The 19,117-nt window shown below is 33.2% G+C and overlaps 1 protein-coding gene across 5 annotated transcripts in view; it reads left to right on the top strand.

The window, feature by feature from the left end:
- The window catches only part of LOC145735317 (uncharacterized), a 77,006-nt gene that overhangs the window by 40,855 nt on the left and 17,034 nt on the right, over window positions 1–19,117 (top strand). For 4 of the 5 annotated variants that reach the window (XR_014179644.1, XM_081989165.1, XM_081989166.1 and 1 more), the window contains exons 2-3: window positions 207–256; window positions 14,397–14,510. Coding sequence is in view for 4 of the 5 variants with exons in the window: in XM_081989165.1 (XP_081845291.1) it covers window positions 14,468–14,510 (43 nt within the window). In the remaining variant the exon portion in view is untranslated. The remainder of the gene's footprint in view (window positions 1–206; window positions 257–14,396; window positions 14,511–19,117) is intronic. The other variant, XM_081989164.1, reaches the window with a different exon arrangement.

The following is a 19,117-nucleotide window of genomic DNA, read 5'->3' as shown; positions in this document are numbered from 1 at the left end:
TCAAAATTTGAACTGCCAGAAACACAGTATTTGTAATTTACCACTCATCTACTGGTAATTTCCCGAACAAATTTTATTGATAAGGTAAAATATTTAATTTACCCATTACTAGGTAGTAAGCTATTATTAAGAAGCCATGAAAGCAATTAACTTTACAAATATTGCTCATTTCCTTCTATAAAGCAGTAATTTGTTATTTTTTTCAGGTGGAGATTTTGAACCAAAAAAAGCCAAGTACACAAATAGCGTAGGAATTGTAAGTACCAAATTTTTTTAAATGTATTCATTAGTGTAAAAATTAATAACTTTTAATTTACAATAACGTAAGTTTTAATTATATTAGTACTAGTTCCATGAATACAACACTACTTTGTTACTGTTTTTAATTCTACAGCAATTGAACAATATTTTAATAGTTTAAATTACATTTAAATAAAGAAACATAGTTGGTTTGTAAGTATTTGGGTTAATGGTGTCCAAAATTACTACAGAAATTAAAAAAATGCTATTCTAAAAACTGATTTTTAACTTTCGAACTAGCAAAAGCTTCTAACGTGGCTTTAATATGCGCCCTTTTGGAAGCTAACAAGTGCTTTGAGTGAAAGATACGTGGAACGGCAGGCAATCCATCAAATTTCCAAACAAAACCAGAAAAACAACGGTGCTGAGTTATTTCCAGTTTTAGATTCGGGAAACATATCTGTATTATTATTTTTTTCTCAGAAATGTTGTGATATTAAATTCCTTTGATGTAATTACATATGTGGGAGGTATGTAACTTTTTCGAATTTTTTATAAAAAAATTTTTCAAACATTTTCATCCACGTTAATGGACGTTGTCCATAGAAACGCTGCCTGTAATAAAATTTGCATAGATTAATTCGGCCCCAACTAAATTAGACTTTAATGACAAAAACTTGTTTTATTTCAAATTTGACTAAACACTCTCTGAAACGCGACGAATCGAGTTAAAACCTTTAATCCTACAGCTGAATTGATTATTAATTTATTGGAATTTGCACGAAATAAATACACAATCTAGAAGCAATTTCGTTTTTTTGTTGCGTTCAAAGCGACAAAATCAAAAGCGAAATTCGATCCCGGTGCAAATAGCAAAATATACTTTTCTCATGAATGGATTTTGGAGCTGTAACATGGCCAGACATTCCCATTAAAGGCCAGACTATCGGCAAAATGACCGGTACCCAAGAGTCCCGGGAGTGTTCGCTTTAAAAGTGCTCCTGAATATTTAATGGTTTTTCCCTTTCGCGTTTCTCGATAATGTGTTTACGGTGATAATATTTTGATACTTGTACGAGGGAAGGTTTAATTGGAGTTGGGGGATTATCCCAATAAATTTTAAGTAGAATTAATGAAGAAACTGGACAGTGGTTCGACTGAACGAAAACTTTATCGTTTTTGTCTTGAACTAATTCACACAATTCCTTCAATTACTGTAATTTATTTTTGTCGGTGCAATTGTGTAATTTAATTGAAAACTTTTTATACACATTCCAAATAAAACCTGGAAAACCTAATATTTAAATGGCAGTTAAAAAACCACTCTAATTTACCAAAAATGGTGCAATGCAATTACTAATTAAATACGTTACACTTCAGTGAGATTTTAAATTCTGTAACTGAAAGTGTTCAAATGGGTACTTTTACTAAAGAACATAATTGAATTATAGTTTTTTTTTCGAATGCAAGCAAATGATGAATTCGTAAAATTTAATGGACAGTTAACTTGGTTAAGTTTAATTGGTTTACGGTTTGTTGAGAGATACTGAATGTTTCAATTGATGGTGACACTTGGTTGTTTTTTTGGTTGTTATGTAATTCAGGAAGGTTTTATATAAACTTGTGGTGTTCTAGGTGGATTTACTGTAATATTTCCGTTTGTTTCACGTAATAAGAGCATAGGTGAAAAAACTGTCAAAATGGCAGTAATTGCTTACTACAGAAACTAGCTTTTTAGGTAAACTACGTGTCACTCTTTTTAACAATGTTCAATTGAGGAAAAACTGATTATAGCTTACTTTTATGTAAACTCTTTTTATAACTCTATTTTTTTTAATACACCCTGTATCAATATCTAGTTAATTCCAAAGCAGTATTGGACAACAGTGTGACCCAACTTTTTTTCCATTTAACCTAACTGTTTTATTATCTGGGACACCCTGTATAGAAGTTTTAGCTATAGACAAATAGTGCTTTTGTTAATTTAGCTTCAATGATTTGACAACACCTCTGGTTTTTTTTACCAGATTGTAGCCAATGTTTAATGTTGAACCACCCTGTAAAGCATTGTGAGAAGACAGCGCTAGGAGGCCAAAAATTATACTAAAACCAGGCTGAAGTACCAAAATGCACTGTTTGCTTTGACAGGTCATAGCTCTGGTTCTATCACAGATACAGGGCGGATTTTTTTACCAGTTTGCAGCCAATACAATGTTCTATTGAACGACCCTGTAAAGCAATGTCAGAAAAAAGTTTAGTGACAGCGCCAGGCGGACAAAAATTATACTAAAACCAGGCTGAAGTACCAAAATGCATTGTTTGCTTTGACAGGTCATAGCTCTGGTTCTATCACAGCTACAGGGTGGATTTTTTTACCAGTTTGCAGCCAATACAATGTTCTATTGAACGACCCTGTAAAGCAATGTCAGAAAAAAGTTTAGTGACAGCGCCAGGCGGACAAAAATTATACTAAAACCAGGCTGAAGTACCAAAATGCACTGTTTGCTTTGACAGGTCATAGCTCTGGTTCTATCACAGCTACAGGGTGGATTTTTTTACCAGTTTGCAGCCAATACAATGTTCTATTGAACCACCCTGTAAAGCAATGTCAGAAAAAAGTTTAGTGACAGCGCTAGGCGGACAAAAATTATACTAAAACCAGGCTGAAGTACCAAAATGCACTGTTTGCTTTGACAGGTGATTACTCTGGTTCTATCACAGATACAGGGCGGATTTTTTTACTTGTTTGCAGCCAATACAATGTTCTATTGAACCACCCTGTAAAGCAATGTCAGAAAAAAGTTTAGTGACAGCGCCAGGCGGACAAAAATTATACTAAAACCAGGCTGAAGTACCAAAATGCACTGTTTGCTCTAACAGGTCATAGCTCTGGTTCTATCACAGCTACAGGGTGGATTTTTTCACCAGTTTGTAGCCAATACAATGTTTTATTGAACCACCCTGTAAAGCATTGTCAGAAAAAAGTTTAGTGACAACGCCAGGCGGACAAAAATTATACTAAAACCAGGCTGAAGTACCAAAATGCACTGTTTGCTTTGACAGGTCATAGCTCTGGTTTTATCACAGCTACAGGGTGGATTTTTTCACCAGTTTGTAGCCAATACAATGTTTTATTGAACCACCCTGTAAAGCATTGTCAGAAAAAAGTTTAGTGACAGCGCCAGGCGGACAAAAATTATACTAAAACCAGGCTGAAGTACCAAAATGCATTGTTTGCTTTGACAGGTGATTACTCTGGTTCTAACACAGCTACAGGGTGGATTTTTCTGTCAGTTTGCAGCCAAAATAATGTTTTATTGAGCACTGTCAGAGAAATATCCCATTATAATATAATACCCATGATACCTTATTCTGATTTTTTTGAGAAAAAAATTGTATTTTTAATTTTAACTTTGACTGTGCAAATAACTTTGAATTGGTATTAAAAATTTAACGAATAATGTCAAAGTGACAGAATAGGTTTAATAAGGGACTTGCGACCTAAAATGTGCTTACTTAAATTCTTATGTCCCTTTTTGGCAATTTTTTACACTTGTTAGCAATATAATGGAACATACTTTGTCTATAAATAATCTTTGATAGGATAAAACGTCTGCTCATGTTTGTGCAATCTGATTTAAAACTTTACTGGACATAAGAAGCTTAAAAGCTGCCCTACAATTGAGTCCATTTCATGCACAGACTCCTCGCTTAAAAAGAGACGTGCACCAACAAAACGGTGGACAATAAACCCTTCCAATGTAATATATTAGTTAAACAAGGGTGTGCACTTCGAACCGGAGCCTCTTTGTGAGAAACTATTCAACAAAATTAAACACACGTCCCCGAAATAAAGTTGTTACACTGCCCAGGGCTGCCTGACAAATCGACAATTCGTAACCGCAGATGACCCTAATTGGATTAGTTTGGGTATGGCATTTACCCAACTATGGAATATTAATACAAGTCAAAGTTTACGCGAACCAGCTTATGGCGAAACCAATTTAGGGTCGGACCTCTTCCAGCCAGCATTTATTTTATTAAAAGACGTGGTTCGTAAAAAGCGATTTTACTACTTGGAGAAACTCAATTTGGAGATAGAGTTTGGTGGAGCCAGTAGTGGAAGTTTTTGTTTTAATGCTGACGACGTGGAACTGGAAAAGTCATTTGGTTAAGTGCTTTAGTCGCCTTGGAATTGCTGTTTCTTGTTTTTAACTTCTTAACTGCTGTATAACGTCACTTCTTAATTTCTCTAAGAATGGTGTCTGGAACAATCATATACACGAAACGTGTCAGTTAATTAACCGACGAGAAAACCCAGAAAACTTATAAAAGCAAACATACCAACAGTCTGTTGAATTATGCTGGAAATACATATTTTCATATTTCACTCATTAAAAATTCTACTTTACAGTATTCCTTTCACATCATTTCACAGACACTAGTACTGTATTAACGTACATAAAACATTTATCAGTCACTCAGTATATCTGAATTATCCAAGCTAATTACAGCAACAGTGTCTAGAATCTAGCTTGGTTAAGCTGCTCGAAAATTTAACGGCAAATTAAACCGTATGCGTTAGACATGCCTGCTCCAATTACTTATTAAAAAAGCAATTTAGTTTTTCCCTACTAAACTTGTCCCCGTGTATCAGATAATAAAAGCGACAAATTTTAGTGCAGCTTAGTTTGCAGAGCCGTAAATCTTCTGGCAATTTAAAATTTTAATGGGATTCGCAACTTTTCGGGTACTTAAATTATTATAATGCAAATAATGTAATATTTATGCAATTTGCAGGGACGTTTCTCTGCATATGATAACTGCATGTCAACATGAAATGCCCGAAATGTATTTTGGAATGAAATTTTAATGAGGAATTCACTGACTGACCGGATGGGCTTGATAATAGAGTTGCATAAGGTCCTGCATTGTTACTAGTTAGTGCCTTTTTGTGTTTGCTGGTTTTGAATTTGAATTAATTAGTATATTTTGTTGAAATATGGACAATACTGAAACTTCAGGATTTATGTAAACTAATTAATATTAAAATAATAGTCGATTATTCCAGTAATTATTATAACCTTTTAAATGTTTGAAGGTATAAAGTGGAAAAACACTAATTTACTATAAATCATCAGGGAACAGGCGAATATGAAAATACAATAAGCCATATAAATAATATTTCTCATTAGGCTTCATGAAGTAGTAGAAATATTGAAATAAACTGCTCGTCAAAAAGAATGGGACAGCAAAATTTTAGCTCCTTTTTCAAATTGATTGACTCGATTTTAATAATTCTTTTGACAATTAAAAGGTATTTTCTTTCTCTTTCTGATGGCCTAAATAATCTTTTTGAAAGTTGTCACGGATCCGAGTATACAGGGTGTGACTGAGGTGTTGTCAAAACCTCAAAATTTGTTTGTGTTTCAAAACAACCTTAATCGAGTCTTGTGGTCAATATCTCGTTTTCGCCAGTTTGGTGATTTAGGGCCGTTTACAAATTGCAAGATTTCAAAAAGGAAGGTTACACTCAAAACTACCCAATTTAAGTAAAAAGCTTAATCTGCGTTATACAGGGTGTCCCAAACAAACTTTGAAAACAATGTTGGGCAGATAGCAGATAACAGCTATTTAATAAATTTTGTCTCGATCGACTTTGTGTTGTTACTTTCACTTACACTCACTACTCACTGTAGGAATATGGACTACTTCTTTTCATTAAATTGGGTAGTTTTAAATGTAATTATCCCGTATCTCTTCAGCAAAAAATCTAAAAAAATTGTTGAATTTAAAGAGATGTAAAAATGAACCCATTTTTGAAATTTACCAATACATTTACTAAGCTGGTGACAACGTTTAGTTTTATAAATTGGATCATTAAACAAATAGTGTGCTTCTTTATCCAATATCATTATTTTCCACTAAAATCACTAAACATGCCAAGATTTATGATAAAATTAAGCTTTTTACTTAAATTAGGTATTTTTAAGTTAACCTTCCTAATCTCTTTCTTTTTCCACAAAAGATTTAAAGAAATGGTTAAATTAAAAACAAGAAAATTAAAAATAACCCCTTTTTTGAAATCTTGCAATACAATTTGTAAACTGCCCTTAATCACCAAACTAGCAAAAACGTCTAAAAATATTGACCACAAGACTCCATAAAGGTTATTGTAAAATCCAAAAAATATTTTTACTGGAGAAATGGCGTTAGACCAAATTTCTCATTTTTTGACCTCAGTCACACCCTGTATACTCGGATCTGTGAAAACTTTCAAAAAGATGTTTTAGGTCATCAGAAAGAGGAACCCAATACCTTCTAAACCTCAAAAAAATTATTAAAATCGATTATTAGCTGTGTCATTCTTTTTGACGAGCAGTTGAGTACTGGAGGAAAACAGGAAATATCACATCTCACCGTTTTTCACTTTAAACTGATATTTTTAAAGTCACGTGTTTCTTTTAGGATTCAAAATGGAATTTATAAGGTCACGTGACAGTTCAGAATGTTACTGAATGAAATTTATTTTTAAAGGTCACATGACATGATTTTTTTAAAATCCATCACTGATATAACTAAGATAAAACTGTCTATATCTGAATAATTTTCCTGAAGTGTATTTTTGGTAAACACTGCCATACACATTTACTTAATGAAATCAAAAATTAATTATTTATTTAGCCATTAGGTTCGTTTGTATAATTTTACCGTGTTATAAACAGGTTTAATTATCTAATTGCATACATCAAGCTTTTACAGAAATATGCTTTCCACGTCAATTATTTAAATTACAATACGTTATCTAACCTTACTCACAACGACATTTTATAAATTAAACTGTCTAAAATTTCCATGGATATTCTAAAACTTAAATGAACGTAGATAACACGTTCAAGTCTGACGTTTTGCTAGTAATCAAAAGCATTCAGTGAACCGCAATCGTAAAAAGAGAAACGTCATTCATTACTTCCTATACGAGAGATAAACAATGAAAAAAGTGAATCTGTAACAATGAGAATGTCACAGAAACAATGCGTGCGTTATCATTTATTCATTTGTACAAAAGATCGCTTTCAGTTTTTATTGTATTTGTGGTAAAAGGGACTGGAAAAAGATTATTTGCCCCAAAAGTTTTTTCGACTTTATTGTAATTTAAATTGTTTTTTTTTGTGCATGATTTTTAGTGCAAAAAGATGTTGATGATATTGTTGCTTAAATAACAATTTTTTGGACAAGTCCTTGTGAGTTAAGTTATACAATCATTGTCGATATGCCAGTCACATTCACGTAACTCTATTACTATGCACCGCCTAAACAAATCCATGGGCGTGTCAAAACTAAAATATGTATGAGTTTCCACATAAACAACTTGTTTTCAGGCTTACCTCGGAATGCTTAAAATCTTCTTTAAGCCCATTAAAAACCTCGTTAGAAAGAATGGGATAGCAAGAAAAAGAGTGCAATTAAACCTAAAATAGTGAATATTATTCAGACGGCAATTTACAAGTATTCACTCAGGGACTCGGGCTTTTAACGTAATGGACGGAAAGGTTTTTATTCAGCCTGGTTATTAAAAGCACTGGCACAGTTATAATCCCCATAAATGATTGCTATATTTTCTTAATTTAGGAAAACAAAATGGGGACTGCTGGTTTTTAATGTGCGGCATTTTTACGTGAATAATTACCACAAAACTCAAGAGAGTTGCTCCCATTAGATTTTTTGTTGTAAAAATTAAAATTTGCATTTCTGTGAACTGAGTTGACAAAGAAGTATGCACAAACGATGATTATAACTCAGCCAAGACCTTCAGATAACTGATGTTATCTGACATGCACATTCTCCATGTAACTAAATCGCGATTTATGTTCCTTGTTTGTTGTCTCAGTACCATTACGTAACCCTGAGATGGGCCTGAAACGCGACTGTTAATCTTCTTAGCAATTTGCGTTTTATTTGCCGAAGGAAAATCACCGATTATGAGTACGGAAATTCAATTTTGGGAACTATTTTTTAGGCTCGGAATAGTCCATTTACCTTTTTTTCGAGGCACAATAGGACTCGCTGCTTTTAATATCACATCATAGCAAATCGATATTTTTTAAGGAAAAGCTGTCGAAAAAAATGATGGAGAGTCAATATTTGCTTTTATATTCGGTATTATGAAAATTGATGGAAAGTTGACTAGTCAAGAGTTTTGAGCTAAATTTATAACCAACCACAATAGGCTCGCTTTATTGGAAAGACTGTATTTTACTGTTTAACCTAACCCAAAAACTCCATTTCTAATCTTTAATTCAAATCATTTACAGTTAATTTATTAGTTTAATTAGTTGAATGTATAACAAAATTTGCCCACAAAAATGACTTACATTTTACGTATTAACAGACCCATAATTCATTTAGTTCACAATAGCTCTTTGTGTAGTTAAGGCTGTTTAGATCCCAAGAAGATACGAGGGTTAAATATGGTTTCATAGCTTACAGGGACCGAACATGCTATAAGTCCATATTTAGCCCTCACATTGACCCCTTTTGGGACCGTTATTACCCTCTAGAGATGGTTATTTTGAGTGGTAATAAATAATGAGTATTTTATCGAAAATAGTTAACTAAGAACCTTAGAAGAGACCTCGTTTTAAGTGAAAATTTAAACTCAAATTAACTTCTTAAAGACAAATTGAAAATTTGTAGTTGCAGATGACCATAATTGGATTTCTTGGGTTTACCCAATTGCGGAATATTAATACAAGTCAAAGTTTGCGCAGACCAACTTATTGCGAATCTAATTTCTGGCCGGTTTCCCCTCTAGCTAGACCTTTGTGTGAAATGAAATTCATTCGGTTAGATCAGAACCAAAGTTCCGCAATTACGAATCTTCAAAAGCGCAGAATTGCCACCTATAAATAAACCCGAGAATATTATTTACAGTCGGTCCCAAAAGGACGGGAATTCAATCAAATTTGCAAGTCCTTCTCATATATCTCGGCTCTGGTTCGAATTATTCTAGCGTATTATCAGAAATGAAAATACTCTGACTGACCAAATACATTTCGGTCGGGATTTGGCAGCCGCCCCAAGGCAAGATAGCTTATTAGCTAGGGAATATTTCGTAAAACGGATCAAAAGAATCTGGCTGCCAAGCTGGAAAGGTTTTTAATCTTGTTTTGTTGTTTTCCAATCCAAAAATCAGGTTTAGACATCGGTTTTTGTCTTGACAAATTCTAAAACAGAATTGATGTTTTTTTTTCATCCAAACTAATTACTTCTCTCCAACAATAGGCTCTTTGAATGTACAATACAATTTCCATTTCACAAACTACTAATACGAACACAACTTTCACGTTTGCCGGATGCTTTAGCTGATTAACTTTTTAAGCAACAAATGAATTAATTTTCAGAACCACTGGTTTTCCAACTAATAATTAATTTTACAACAATGAAACCTACGAGTTTAATTCGCCAGCTTATTGCACGGGCGCCTATTACATTCAACTCAGTTTCATTTTGGGATAAACAGTTAATTACGTGAAATATCCAGTTGGCGAAAAAAATGCAAAACTTGTAAAGGTAAAACAGGAACTCAAGGCAAATAATTTATCATCAGGATACACAGGCCATGGAAGATTTTAGGGGGAATCTTCTAAGATATGAAATTAAAAAACTCGAGGATTTATGGAGAGTTGGGGAAGCTTTATGAATAAGGAAGTGGAGTGTTCATTAAGATTTAAAGAAAACTCTTTTGGAAAAAAGGGATTTTATACCAATTTTCAATTACAGTATAGGGACATTACATTAGAGAGTATCAATGAAGCATTTGACGTGGTTTATTTTTGTATTAAAAAAAGCTAATAATGGGCGTAAATTGGAAAACTAAATTCAATGTAACATAAAAATGTAAATTTAGGGGTTTAATTGAAATTTCCTTGAAAGATTTTATTTTCCTGCCCTGGCTGTCATTAATTTGAAAAGTCATAAATCTGAATCACTTCAATTTTCATGCTCCTCTTACTCTAATAGCAGCAGTGATGAACTGTAAAATTTCCAATCATGAGTTGAGCAGTTCTTTACGAACATTTTTGCTCTTTTTTAAAATTTTCGTTACTTTCATTGTTTCTGAGTTATCTTAAAATATGCGTACAGGGTGGTCAAAAAATCTGAATTATTACACTTTTCATGCATCCCCTGTATAGTAGCGGCACTGACGGACTGTCAAACTTTCAGGGATGAGTTTCGCAGTTCTTTTCGAATACCTTTGTTCACTTTCAATTTTTTTGTAGCTTTTACCGTTTCTGAGTTATTCAGCAAAAACTGGTTTGGTGCAACAAATTTTCAAGTCAGTTCAATTGTGGTTTGAAATTTGAATACCCTGTAACTCAGTTACTTTTATTAGGTTGAACTACTCAAATCAACCGTCTTGAGCTCCTCTTTCCAGTAATGGAAATGGAAATCTTAAAAATTCTCTACAGGGTGGCCAAAAAATCTGAATTATTACACTTCTCATGCATCCCCTATGTACACCATATAACTGAGTTATTTTTGGGAGTTCAGGGTGGTTGAACCAGTTAAAAGAACTAGTTTGAGCTCCTCTTTCCAGTGGTGTAGAGCAAAATATTCAATCTTAAAAATTGCATACAGGGTAACAAAAATACTGAACCATACTTTTCCATAATTTGAACCATAATTTTCTTGCACACTCTGTATACTGGAAGCAAAAATGGTCCTGAAAATGTTACTGTGTTGGTTTCAGGAGCTGATTAGGGACATTTTTGGTCTCCTACAATTTTTTTGTAACTTTCACTATTTTCGAGTTATTTAAGAAAAACTGGTTTGGTAAAAGAAATATTTACATCAGTTAGAACGCGGTTTAAAGGACGGTCATGGAGAAAATCGTTTGGAGTAAGAAAATGGTTGTTTTAGGCAGATTTTTGGAATCTTTATTAAATTTCTTATTTAATAACCTAAAAAAACACTACATTACTATTATTTACTGGTAATTTACCAATCACTAGAAATATCAATCTTAATAAAATCTTAGTTCTGAAATTCCTTTCCTTCATCGGTGTATACAATGCTGCAATGTTGGAGGAAAATTTTTGGATTGAATTTTACAGTCAAGAACAAAGTACATACAAATTTTTATGGCATTGCAGAAGCTATTTGCCCGGATTTTATTATATGAATCCAAGAAAAACCGTTCTTTGAGAGTAGTGCAGTGATTTCTGCTCTGTTGACGCAAAACCAATTTGTTTGAAAAGATATTTTATCGACCAAATTCCAAAAACTAATTCTAAAGTAATCGACTTCACAAAGTAACAAATCAGCTTTTCGGTGGAGGAAACTTTTTGAATTTAAAACTTTTTCATTCGCAGTTAAAATACGACCGACGCTTTTGTCGGAGCTCACTCAAGAATCAATTACCGTCCCTTTTTCGGTAAAAAAATTGGGTGGTTTTATTGCTTAGCGCAGAAGGATGAAACTGAAAATTATTATCAGAACATGTTTATTCAATGAAACCGCGAACCGCAAAAGCCCCATTCTGAATAGTGATTGTCAAAGCAAGTCGAACACATTCGGTTAAGCACTTTATAGCCAAACCGCCGACCGATGTCGAAATTTATAGTTTCAAACTTAATAAATCCGAATTCCCACGCATAGTGTACTAGTCACTGAATTTTGGTTTTGGTAAGCCAAACCCAATTTATGCGGATTAATTATTCATCTTTTCCATTTGAATTCGCAATAATCAAGGTTGTTGTAGTTATTCCCACAAATCACCTAGTTACAGCAATCTGATTTTCATCTCAAGCCAACCGCCCATAAATCAAACTAAATTCAATAGATAAGGGTGGAAGTTAGACAAAAAGGCAGTTAATTAAGTGGAAGGAGTGTCTGGCTGGTTGTTTATACAAATTTGCATACAATTTAGATTTCTGGGTGAGCGTGGTCGTCCGTGTTTACGATTCCCCGGACGATCAATAGTCCACAGCTCTTAACATATAGAATCCGTCTAGCCGGAGTTAATTTTCGAACTAGCTGTCGGATTTAATTACCAAACGAATTTAATTAAATGCGTATGTTGTGATTAAACAGCTTAAGGCGGACCTAAGACGTCGAGATTGTTTACCAAAAATCGACTAAGTTGCTGAAAAACTTACAAACCAGCAATTGACAATTCTTCGTATTCCTAGAGATTTAAAAGTTACTTTAGAATAGTTACAATACCTGGCAAAAGTTTAAGTTAAACTTTAAGAGAAGTGTATTAAAGAACGTCAAAATGTGGGAACTCAATTAAGAACATTGTTGTCAATATTTCAGTATTTTACCATCCATTAACAGAAAATTAAACCAGGAAAAATGTTTGATATTTTAAAATCGTTTTTGACAGTTTCCATTGAACTTAATTCTCTTTTCTTCAAGCTTTCCAATCCACACAGTTTTTAAGTCAAATTTTGATTCCAATCTTCAGTAATATACACTAAACAAACTATTCAAAATTCAAGCAGTGGAATAAAAATCGTTTGAATTTCACTCTCTCTAAAACTAGCATATTTTGTACAGAGAATCATTATCAAGTCAAGGACTCTCGTTTAAGTGGCTGAGCGGCACTTAAGTGATTTATTTCCTTATTAGCATCCGACTTCCACGGAGTAAGAGAGTTTTTAGTTTCCTAATTTCAATTTCAGATCCAGTTTTAAATTGAATAATATTATTATTCATGGAACATCCGCCGGAAAGTACAGCAAAATCGTTACACAAAACGAATCGCTAGTGGAGTCTGGCCTTAATAACAGACCGGATTTATACTTGGTGCTAGATAAAACCGTTTAATTTTATTGCCTTTTATGCAATTTTTAGAGTCGGACCACGTACGTGAAGCTTAATATAACATTGTCTCCTTAAAGAGTGTTTTCTTGCGTTTGGTGTGGATTTTAATTTTTTTTTCAAAGTTTTGGACATTGTTAGACTGTATTTAACATTACCAGACAAATTTACAATATTTTGAGACTTTTAAAAATTGTTCAGACTTGTTTGAAACTTGAGATTCTTTTAAGACATTTTTATGCAATTTTGGACATTATTAGACTGGTTTTAATATTTCTAGACAAATTTGATTATTTTGAGACGTTTTAAAAACTATTTAGACAATTTTGAACATTATTAGACTGTTTTCAACATTTTTAGACACATTTGAATATTTTGAGACATTTCCAAAACTATTCAGACAATTTCTGACATTATTAGATTTGTTTGAACATTTCTAGATAAAGTTGAATATCTTGAAACTCTTTTAAAACGTTTTTAGGCAATTTTTGATGCTATTAGATTGGTTTTAATATTTCTATACAAATTAGAATATTTTGAGACTCTTTAAAAAATTATCCATACAATTTTGGACATTATTAGGCAGTTTTAAACATTTTTAGATACATTTAAATATTTTGAAACTCTTCTTCGGATCTTAATAGACTGTTTTCAATATTTTTAGGCAAATTTGAATGTTTTGAGACTGTTTTAAAAATTATTCCGTTAATTTATGACATTATTAGACTTGTTTGAAGATTTCTAGATAAAATTGAATATCTCGAAACTTTTAAAACATTTTTTGATGCTATTAGACTGTTTTCAAGATTTCTATCCAAATTTGAACATTTTGAGACTCTGTTAACCATTATGCTACAATTCTGGACATTATTAGAGTAAGCTCAATATTTTTTGACTTGTTTGTACATTTCTAGATAAGTTTGAAAATTATGTGTCCTTTTTTAAACAATTTTGGACATTACTCGTTACATTTTGGACTCATTGTTTTTAATTTGTAATAATTGTGTTTATATTGTTCTTTTTTTACGAGACGGTAACTGTGTCTACGATTTTATATTTTAGCGCGTGTTTTGTGCCATTTGATTATTGTAGTTTTAAGAGTATGGTATGAGATCTGTTGATATATTTGTGAAATTATGTAGCCATTGGGCTAAATAAATATCATTATTATTATTATTATTATATGCGTTTTCGATTTTGCCAGCCAGAGCCATACTGACTGGGTGAAATGTGTCCAAATGTGCCTGATATCCCTAAAACTAGCTAATTTGCAGCTTTAATTGGTTTCACCATGAACGACTGACTAAGAGTTAAATTTTTAATTCCAGAATTCACTGCAGGCTAAAATGATCGCTGACTGCTAATTGGGGCTGCAACTTTAAAGTGACATTGGCCAGTCATGATCGTTAAAATGCTGCTGGTCACCGCTGCCATTCTAACGGGTAAGCATATTTTAACAATGAAAATAAATCGATTCTAACAAGAACCTACGAAAAGTTACCTTACTACATTTCCAGCGTTATTTACTAACCTATAAATTTCACCCCACATGTATTTTAGATGGAAAAGTTCTCCGAAGAAAGTTTGGTAGAATCGAGGAATTTATAAATCATAAAAACTTTTTGAGAGAGTAATCGTGTTACAGCGTCGATATGGCCTTATTAGATTAACCTCCCCTATTTTTATCAAAACACTGATTGACAACCCGGCATGGACAACAAAAATGATTCATAATAATTATCCTGGCGGTGTATTTATCAGTCATATTATGGCCGGGTATGACTGAATGCGTTTGTCGAATAACGGCGGTCATAAATTTTAGTTTGCCGGTGACAAAATTTGACGTCAAATATATGGCGGTGCACGGTGTAGGGCATTAATTGTAATAATTTTGCCGACGTAACTGATTATAGGTCTGGTTCTTGTGTCAGGCCTTGGTTTCAGCGTTCAGGAGGAGGTTTTTCAATCTGAGTTTGAGTAATGCAGACAATTTCGAGATGAGTTTTTATCTGTGAACAATGGAAATTTATGAAGCTAAAATTTATTTTCTTATTATCTTTAAAGACCAACGACGGGCTGTTTCTTGATTCTGACGTAAAGTAATAAGGTCACATTACTGCCAGCATTGTGGAATATCTGAAATATGTATGGTGCACACACAAGAACGCTCTATCTACTCTAATTATAACGTGTTTATTCAAAGTTAAAGCAAAGAGTGTCAAAATGGTTTGCACTGACCTTTGACTCCCTCTACCGGCCAAACTTTAAAACCAACCAATCAACTTTAATACGTCGATGGAAAGCCCCTTTCATTGGCTATCCATAGACGTACAAAAGTCATAACAAAGTGTATTAAATAAGCAAGTTATTCAAGACCAAAGCAACAGGTGTCAAAATTTTCACGAAAATGGAGTTTCTGGTCTATAGAAAATAGATTTTGTGGAATATCTCCTAAACTAGTAGAGATACGGAAAAAGTGCAAGCAATAAAAGTCGTTTGAAAAAACTCAGGAAAACTAAATCTGGACTTTAAATCAACGAATTCCCACTGAATTTGCATACGGGGCGACCAAACTCTTAGGAACCTGCCCTCTTGGACTCACCCTGTAAACCAAAAGCCACAAAGGTAATTGTGGAGAACACCACTAAAAAGAGATGGAAAAGCGGTGTTTTTTGAGTGGTTTGATGTTACTGTACTTCAACAAACAGCCAAACTACAGACTGAGACTGTTTTTGGTCCCTAAAATGGATTTTGTGCAATATCTCTTAAACTAGTAGATATACGGGAAAAATGTATAAAAATTGCGTAAAAAAGGTCAAATGAACTGAATCTGGACTTAATACCGGCAAATTCCCCCTACAGGGTGACTAACTTTTTTGACTCATCCTGTACATGAAAGCCCACCAAGGTAATTGTGGAGTACACCACTAGAAAGAGGAGAAAAAGCGGTATTTTTTCAGTGGTTTGATGTTGCTGTACTTCAACAAATAGCCGAGCTACAAAATCTAAAATTGTGTGCAATATCTCCTAAACTAGTAAATATACCGAAATAGTGCAAGGGATAAAAATTCAAGAAAACTAAATCTGGACTTTAAACCGATAAATTCCCAGTGAAACTGCATACAGGGTGACTAAACTCAACTGAACACCAAAAGCCCACATTTTTAACAAGCTAATTGAAATGGTACTACAATCATAATGCAATTATAGTCAATTACTCCAACAAAAACAAGAAATGCAAAGAAATTCTGAAATTTTGTCAATTGCTCTTGATATTGTTAAAAAGAACCATTTTCTGGCCTAATGGTTTTCACATATTACACTATACTTTATTTCTTATGACCGTCATACGGAACTTTGGTAATTAATAGATCATTCTCAAATTATTGTTATTAACTTTGTTCGGGTTATTGATTCTGAACTTCGAATATGGGTTAGAACCATTTGTATATAGGCCTGTAAATTAGTACACAGCAAGACTTATTCCATCCATGCAGATGGTCCAAGTCAGTTTTGGAACAGTTCCTGAACGGTTCAGAATCATGAATCCCCAAAAAAAGCTACTATGACAATGTAAAATTTGACAATTACGTTTAAACTGATAAATTTTAAAGGTCACGTAACTCTTTTTTTTATAATAATTAAAAATCCAGCACTGAGTAAATAGCTTCCATTTTAGTTCGGTTGCTAAGACTGTAAGTAAAATAGGAATTTAAATTATCGAAATGTTTCCACGTTTTCGTTTCGCAATTTAGAAGATAATGTCGCCACAATCCTATTACGTACAAACATCGAGGCTGAGAGAAGTTGGCTTTCTGCTCAATAGAGAATTTCCCATCAAAGGACCTTAATAAGATGCTGAAGTTAGAATCATTAATTAACCTTGCATGTCTGATTTCCAAGGCTCAAAAGGAACGTTCATAATTTAGAGTGACAAAGTTTCGGTGTCAGGAAGTTGTGACAATAAGATTTGTTAAAGTTGGCTCGGTGGCGGAACCCTTGAACGGTTGACGTAACAAAACTCCGCGGCCTTAACAATTCCTTTTGATATAATTAGAGTCTGTCGACTAAATAACCGACGTTATTCATTAAAGTGCAAATTACCAAGCTCGCAGAAAAAAAAAACGAATCTAATACGAGAGAGGACCAAGAAATAATTTTTGCACAAACTTTTATTCTCGCAATTTAAAAGGGAAACGCTCCCTATTCTCAAGGTAATTAAACACCCTGCAAAAGTGTTTTCCCTAAGTGGAAAAACTTTGTAAAATACTTCGGGTTTGAGTCGGAGCGTTTTCGGAACTCGAGAGGACTATTTAACAAAGTTTACCTTTTATAGAGTGGCAACCATAACAATAGACGACACAAAGAAATTCTCCTCGGTTTTATTTTTGAGGTAAAATAGAGCTACACGCTGGAAACAGCATCGTTTCACGTAAGCCCACAGTGTGTTTTTTTTTGTAAGCGCGACAATAGCTCTATAATTACAGAGAACAAAGGCTATATAGAGATATTAAGTTTTCTTTTATTTATTGAGCCAAACCGAGCGAGAAATGCAGTTTTTCATTATTTTTTTGTTTGTCGCGGTTTTGGAATGGAGGAAATTCCAATTATATTGCCTTAATATGCATTCACATGTATTCCAATGGTTTTTTTCTCTATTCTCTGTAATGCCTTTAAAGTCATTGTTATTCCACAAAAACTTACCACCGTATAAACCATACATCCAACTGTGATATTAAATTATGAAAAAGTAAATTGCGCTTAGGAAAAAAGTTTAACCATATTTTAGAACCACTCGTGCTTCGGAATAATATATGTCGCAGCTTAAGGGTCACCTTCGGGTCGCACTAGGACGATTTATGTTCGGACTTTAAAATTATAGATTGCCTTAATCTTTTTGTCGTTCCTTTTCCTAGGAGATTTATTGAACGACAAAATAACGAATTTCTTCTTAGTCTTCGTCTTCAATGTCCGTTTTATGAAAAATGTTCCTTAAAAATGCTACTACGGCCCTCGGTGATTAATGCGCGGAAACGTCGTCAATTTACGACAATTTATGAAAACGAATACCAAGAAAATGTTTTTAATGTCCACATACAACGTTGTTTTCCAATTTGTATTTTGATTTATACTTTGTTCAATGTCATTGAAAATTTTTTAATAAATAAAAGCGGTAAATCAACTACAAGCAACGTTTTGCTTCTTTAGTGTTACTATTCAGTTCACTTGACTTGTAAATATTAAATACTGCAGGGACGGTAGTTTTAGAATTATTCAGGGCACAACCAAACATTTCACACTAGATACAGAGACCAAGTCCATATTAAAAATGTATAAATTGTTCTTGTATTAATTTTATTTGGACTTTGGAATAAAAAAAGCTAAGACTTTTAGTTTAAGTACAATTATTGTATAGTCTTTGCATTGTTAATTATTTTTTTTTGTTTTTTGTGTTAAAACTTCTGAAATAGTGTCCAGTTGTCAAATATAGAGAAGTATTGATTTCAAGAATCAGATTGGAGCAACATACAGCACTTTTTGATTTTTGTCTAGAGAAATGTAGAAATCTAAGATTTTAGAGGTTTACAAGTTTATCTAAAAATAAGTCACCCTTAATAAATAAATATTATTTTGAGATTTAAAACAGTCACGTGACCTTCAAATTCCGTTTTTCTTTAACAAAACAAAAAGTTTGCATTAAAAACTGTCAAAATCAACAAAATTGGTAATGAAAACCAGGTGAAGAAATAACTGCTCCTAGTGTTGAAGAATACTAAGAAGCTAGAAAAAATTTAGATTTACCTACATGCTTACTATTTTTTTTTTAATAAAGAATTATTGTTTTTTTTTGGGATAGGTATAATTTTCAACCGCTCGTAGAAAAAAACACTCGTGGAAAGCATCTTTTCCGCACGGGATGTAGTAGGCCAAACGACGCGTAGCGGTAAAGTATTGCTTTTCGCACTTGTTAGGAAAATAACTATTTTGCTTAAGGGCTTCCTGAAGGAGTTACAAGGCAAAAACTGTCAAGGTGCACCAAACAGTTTTT

Source organism: Ips typographus, linkage group LG11, assembly GCF_016097725.1.
Source record: "Ips typographus isolate SLU linkage group LG11, UJ_Ityp_2.0, whole genome shotgun sequence".
In the NCBI taxonomy this organism is placed as follows: Eukaryota; Metazoa; Arthropoda; class Insecta; order Coleoptera; family Curculionidae; genus Ips; species Ips typographus.
The sequence above is the reverse complement of the archived record's forward strand: the minus strand, read 5'-3'. Positions and strand labels throughout refer to the sequence as shown.